We start from the raw sequence: 6,000 nt of genomic DNA, 5'->3' as shown, positions 1-6,000 counted from the left end.
GATTTCAAAAGACACCGACGGGGTTGCAGATTTCAACAGAGACGACCACATGGGAAGACTTGGAAAAGTAGTAATCAATACAAAACATTGAATCAAATGCACCTTTTTACTACAATAATCTGTTAATTGAAGGAAAAGATGGGTTGAGATGAGCCCTATATATTTAACAATAAGCTATTGCAATCCCTCATCAAGGAAAACAGCTAGTAGTTTACCAGATTCGATGAAAGCTATGCCTCTGCACTCGTTCTACTTCTCTTTGATCCTTTGTGGGCTTATGAGCCTTGGCCTTTTTCTTTCAAAGAAGCAGCACTAGCAACACCTACAAGAGGCTGCTCGGAAGTGGAACGGGACGCCCTGCTCGCCTTCAAAGCCAACGTCAAAGATCCTTCCCACCGTTTGGCCTCCTGGTCTCCACAAATAGACTGCTGCAAATGGAGTGGCGTCGTATGCAAGACCGACAACGCAAGTTTGTTCGGAGGCCAGCATGTTGTGGAGCTCAACCTTCAAAATCCATACGTTGATTATGATGAGGAAACTGCGGCTCTGCGAGGTGAGATACTGAGTCCTTCTTTGTTGAACTTGACTCGGTTGGAGCGGTTGGATCTAAGTGGGAATGACTTCGAAGGCGCTCCAATCCCACATTTTATTGGTTCTTTTCAGAAGCTCAAGTATCTTGAGCTTTATTGGTCCAACTTTACTGGAGTTATTCCTTCTCAACTTGGCAATCTGTCGAGCCTTTATCATCTTGGACTGCACTCAACATGGCATGCGGGTGCAATAGCCCATCGTTTGGATTGGCTCTCAGGGCTCTCTTCTTTGAGGTACCTCGACCTTTCCTATGTGAATCTCAGTGCTGTCTCTCAAAATTGGTTGTCGGAGGTCAACATGCTCCCTTCCCTGCAAGAACTCTATTTGGTCGATTGTGATCTTAATCACATCCCCTCTTCATTTAATTCTCATCTCAATCTCACTTCTCTCGAAATTCTTAACCTCGAATTCAATCCCTTCTCCTCCTCCTCCTGCCCAACTGGCTGTGGCAACTCACTAATCTTTCATCCCTTACGATTGATGCTTCAGGACTGATACCTGCTGGAATCAGTAACCTAACTAGACTAATTCAACTTCATATTTCTGGATGGGATGCGACTGCAATTGTCTATAGTTTGGATTGGCTCTCAAGGCTCTCTTCGTTTAATTCTCATCTCAATCTCACTTCTCTCGAAATTCTTGACCTCCATGATAATAGCTTCTCCTCCTCCTCCTTGCCCAACTGGCTGTGGCGACTCACTAATCTCTCATCCCTTACAATTGATGCTTCAGGACTGATACCTGCTGGAATCAGTAACCTAACTAGACTAATTCAACTTGATATTTCTGGCAACAGTAACATATCTAGTCCCCTACCTGTTGAAATCTGGAGTCTGAATCATCTAATACGACTTGACCTTAGCTTCAATGAAATGCTAACGGGTCCTATACCCGCAGAAATTGCAAATTTAAGTAGTCTACAATCATTACTTCTTTTTGATTGTTCACTTTCTGGTCAAATACCTTCTGAAATTGGGAACTTGAGTAGTCTAACAACACTCTACCTTTCTTGGTAATTCACTTTCGGGTCCCATACCTACTGAGATTTGGAAACTTTCCAAGTTACAGGATCTAGATCTCTCTCATAACTCTTTAGTGAGTGTCCTCTCAGAACCCCATCTTGCAAACCTAACCAACTTAAAGAGTTTAGCCTTAGGGGAAAACTCTCGAATTACCATTTCATTAGACTATGACTGGGTCCCTTCTTTTCAACTAGAAACCATTGACTTGGCCTCTTGTATAGTGGGTCCTAGGTTTCCACAATGGCTTCGCTCACAGAAATCCATGTCTTTGTTGAGTTTGTCCAATACAAGCATTAATGACATCCTACCTCATTGGTTTTGGAATTCATCTTCTTCCACCTTTTGGGCTATTGATCTCTCTCATAATAACCTTAGGGGCACTCTGCCGTCATCCTTAGAGAGCATGTCAAGACTTGAAACTTTGATTCTACGTTCTAATAAACTGGAAGGACTTGTTCCTCGTTGGCCACCTCAAATCTGGTCCTAGACCTATCTTTTAATGATTTTTCAGGGCCTATACCATCAAAAATTTCACCACAAATAGATAGTAACTTCATGCCTAATGTTGAATTCTTACTCCTTTCGAATAATCACATCAATGGGAGCATACCATCTTTCATTTGCAAATGGGAGCAATTGAGCGGTTTGGATTTATCCTACAACAAATTATCTGGAGAGATACCCAAGTGTTGGCAAGAAGCAAATACTAGTCTTTACTTTATTCACTTGGGAAACAATAAGCTCACTGGTGAAATTCCTAGCTCCATTGGAAACTTGATTCGATTGGTGTCTTTGCATTTGGACAACAATGATCTCAGCGGACAACTTCCATTGTCATTGCAAAATTGCACTGAACTACAAGTCATTGATCTCGCAGGCAACAAATTTTTAGGAAGTATACCTACGTGGATTGGACAAAGTTTGCAACGATTGACTGTTCTCATATTACGGTCAAATATGTTTTTTGGCATTATTCCTTCAAATCTTGGAGAACTGAGCAATCTTCAAATTCTTGACCTTGCCAATAACAATTTAAGAGGGTCTATACCATATTCCTTTGGCAATTTCAGTGCAATAAGATCAACATCAAGAGCAATGGATGACCCAATTTCAATTGGAGTAGGAATTTCATATATTGAATATGGAGAAAGTGATAGTGTATCAATAGTTACAAAGGGATATGAATATGTCTTTTCATCTATTCTCTATTTGGTGAAGCTTATAGATCTTTCAAACAATAGTCTTACAGGTGAGTTTCCTACGACATTAGGATCTCTTGTAGGACTTCAAACTTTGAATCTGTCAAGGAATTTTTTAAGAGGCAGGATTCCATATACTATTGGTGGAATGAAGTCATTGGAAACTTTGGATTTGTCCTTCAACAACTTATCAGGTGTTATTCCTCAAGATTTGTCAAGATTGATGGCTTTGAACCATTTAAACCTTTCTTACAATAATTTGTCAGGGAATATTCCTTCCGGGTATCAACTTCAAACACTTCAAGATGCTTCCATTTATATGGGCAATGTTTATCTTTGTGGGGCTTTGATTAACAAGAGTTGCTCTAATGATGTCGGCAATAATGTGACAAAGGAAGAGTTGCAAAACAGTAAATCACAAATATTTCTATCAATTTACTTTGGTACCTCACTAGGATATGTGATTGGATTATGGAGTGTGTTTATAATCCTATTATCCAAACAAAATTGGAGGAATGTGTATTTTTATTTGATCGACAGAGTCTTTGACAAAGTTCATGTACCATTATACTGGAGAAGATAGGGTAGCTAAATAATGTTTCAGACAAACTGTGGGACAAAATCAAAGTTGATATCAATGTAACTTTTAGATATTTGATCTTCTGTAACATCAGGCTGCGGACTACTCCTTAATTTAAATAGTGTATCCTAATATCTGAAAATTTTGATGGAAAGTAATTATTGTATTGCTTCTATATTCATGAGATAGTCATTACATGAGTACATATAGACTCATTGTAAAACCTGAACAGTTGTGGGAAAAAATACTCTTAACCATAGAAAGGGGGCTCAGATACCTTGAAGAATTTATGGTGGAAAAATACAATATCTCATGATGATACCAAAATTATTTCTATTAATATGGAACAAAATTTACTAGGTCGATAACTCTATTTATCTAATACCTCTAATAATATCTATGTACATGGTGTTAATTTCCTACTATTAATGCATATTTTATATACATGAACTGTTAAGGTTGATTTTGTATGTTTGGTCAAGCATGTAATAGAAAGTTATCTTAGGATATTTGCATATAAATACTTAGCAAACTATTTTTCGTAATGTCAGGGTGATGCAGAATATCTCAGGTATCTTGGAATGCAAGAATTTGATCAAGCAATGCAACATCTTGAGGAGAAATATGGGGTATTTACTCTTGCTCATCAGCATAGCGAGTTTTTGATATTGTTTGGATAGCAGTTGCATAAAATCTTGAGCATGTCTATATGCTTATTTTGTAATTTTTTGGATAGCAAGGGATATACAACTTTTCTAAATGCTTTTTCATGTTCTTAATGACAAAAAAGTAAAGATATTGTATTTTAAATTTGTGCTACTTAAAATGAAAAAAATGTTGCAAATAAAACAAAGAGGGAAAGGAGTTTGATAGTTCAATATCTGACATTAACAGAGAAAGTCCTACAAGTACTATGGATAGTAAGAGTATAATGAAGAAGATAACTGAATATTTTAACAATGATTTTTTATTTGACGAATTGATGGACTTAGAGGCTACTGAGATCTTATCGAAGCTAGGGCAGAATATATTTCCAAAAGATGATTGGCAAAATTAAGGGACTAATAACTCTAGGTATATAGTTCCTTGGCGTATAAGGGTCCAAAAACATTAAAGACGTTTTATTAACCAACAAATTGTTGCATAAGGTCTTTTTTCATCATTGTGTCAATGTTTTTTCTATATTGGAATCTCAGTTTTAATTGGATGGTTTTTGCAGTTCATGACATCAGAGCACCAATATATTTCCCGAAAAGATGAGGGAGACAAGATGATTGTTTTTGAACGAGGAGATTTGGTATTTGTTTTCAATTTTCATTGGGCCAATAGCTATTTCAACTACCGCATTGGTTGCTTAAAACCTGGAAAATACAAGGTAAATTTAATCGACCAGCTGTTAACTTATTTAACATATGAATGACATTCAAACTGCCGAGCAACTCGAATAAATTCACTTTATGATATGAGTTTAAATCCTCAATAGTTTAGCAATTATCTTTTCAATCTGTCCTAATTTGCACAAACATATAGATTTAATGCCACATTGGTATTGGTATACACTCGTTTCAGGTAGTTTTGGATTCTGATGATAAACTATTTGGCGGATTCAACCGAATTGATCACACAGTAGAACACTTCGCTAATGTAAGACTTTGCTTATTGGATATCTTCTTGATTCTAGTATTTATCTCTGAAATGACCTTATCATTGTGAATATGCAGGAAGGTACATATGACAACAGGCCTTGTTCCTTCTCAGTCTATGCACCAAGTAGAACCGTAGTAGTTTATGCTCTTTTTGAGGACTCATTGAAGATTGCTAGGCAATGAAGTTACTTCACAAAGTGGGATACCTGCATCACCTACACCTCCCTGTGTACATAAAAGGGCATCTACTAAGTTGGATGATATTTAATAGGAACCTCTTGTTCTCATTGTAGTTATTTGCTTGTCTTGGAATCTATTCTCTTTCCTTTTAAACTTTTTTCAAGTATATTTATGACTTTTGTGTTAATATGATTGAACTATAATGATATTGTTCACTTTATCCAAAAGATCTCATACTAATATAGATATTTTCATTTTATAATTTGATAATTTTTTTTCATGTATTGAGCCCTCCTTAATAGTTACAATGGACCCTTTATTAGTTTGGATCCCAACGGATCCGTTCTATTAGGTTCCAACGGACTCCTTACTAGGAGCTCCCACCATATGGACCTATTCTGATACCATTATTAGATCCGATTGAATCGAAATTGTCCACTTTCGATCCACATTTTTATGATTTTGTTTTTAAATTTTATCAAAAAGATCTCATACCAAAATAGATATCTTCATCTTATAATTTTAAAAAAAAAATCATGTATTTTCAATATTTTTAATATGTTCCAACATTTTATCTTTTTTATAACATGTAAAAAAGAAAATAAAAAACAAACAAAACAGAGCCACTGACTTGAAACAAGGACAAAATTTTCTTCACCATTATTAGGATCAATTCCTAATCATATCCCTTTTAAAAGGTTTGTGTACCAAAAAAATTGAAAATTACAACCCTTTTTCATTTAACTTTTACTAATCCAGTGCTTGTACTATGTTTCACAGGC

General features: G+C 36.2%; 1 protein-coding gene and 1 pseudogene across 1 annotated transcript; both read left to right on the top strand.

Moving 5' to 3' along the window:
* Positions 1–223: 223 nt before the first annotated feature.
* Positions 224–3,422, top strand: LOC141831917 (receptor-like protein EIX2; annotated as a pseudogene).
* Positions 3,423–3,949: 527 nt separating this feature from the next.
* Positions 3,950–5,383, top strand: LOC141831410 (1,4-alpha-glucan-branching enzyme 2-2, chloroplastic/amyloplastic-like). The gene is made up of 4 exons (XM_074718766.1): positions 3,950–4,021; positions 4,612–4,767; positions 4,962–5,036; positions 5,114–5,383. Exons 1-4 carry the CDS (start codon positions 3,974–3,976, stop codon positions 5,219–5,221), a joined length of 387 nt encoding a protein of 128 aa, XP_074574867.1. The 5' UTR covers positions 3,950–3,973; the 3' UTR covers positions 5,222–5,383.
* Positions 5,384–6,000: the final 617 nt, after the last annotated feature.

Source organism: Curcuma longa, chromosome 7, assembly GCF_044706935.1.
Source record: "Curcuma longa cultivar G26 ecotype Majalengka, Jawa Barat chromosome 7, ITB_CL_G26_1.1, whole genome shotgun sequence".
Taxonomy (NCBI): Eukaryota; Viridiplantae; Streptophyta; class Magnoliopsida; order Zingiberales; family Zingiberaceae; genus Curcuma; species Curcuma longa.
Note: the sequence above shows the minus strand (reverse complement) of the source record. Positions and strands in the feature narration are given on the sequence as shown.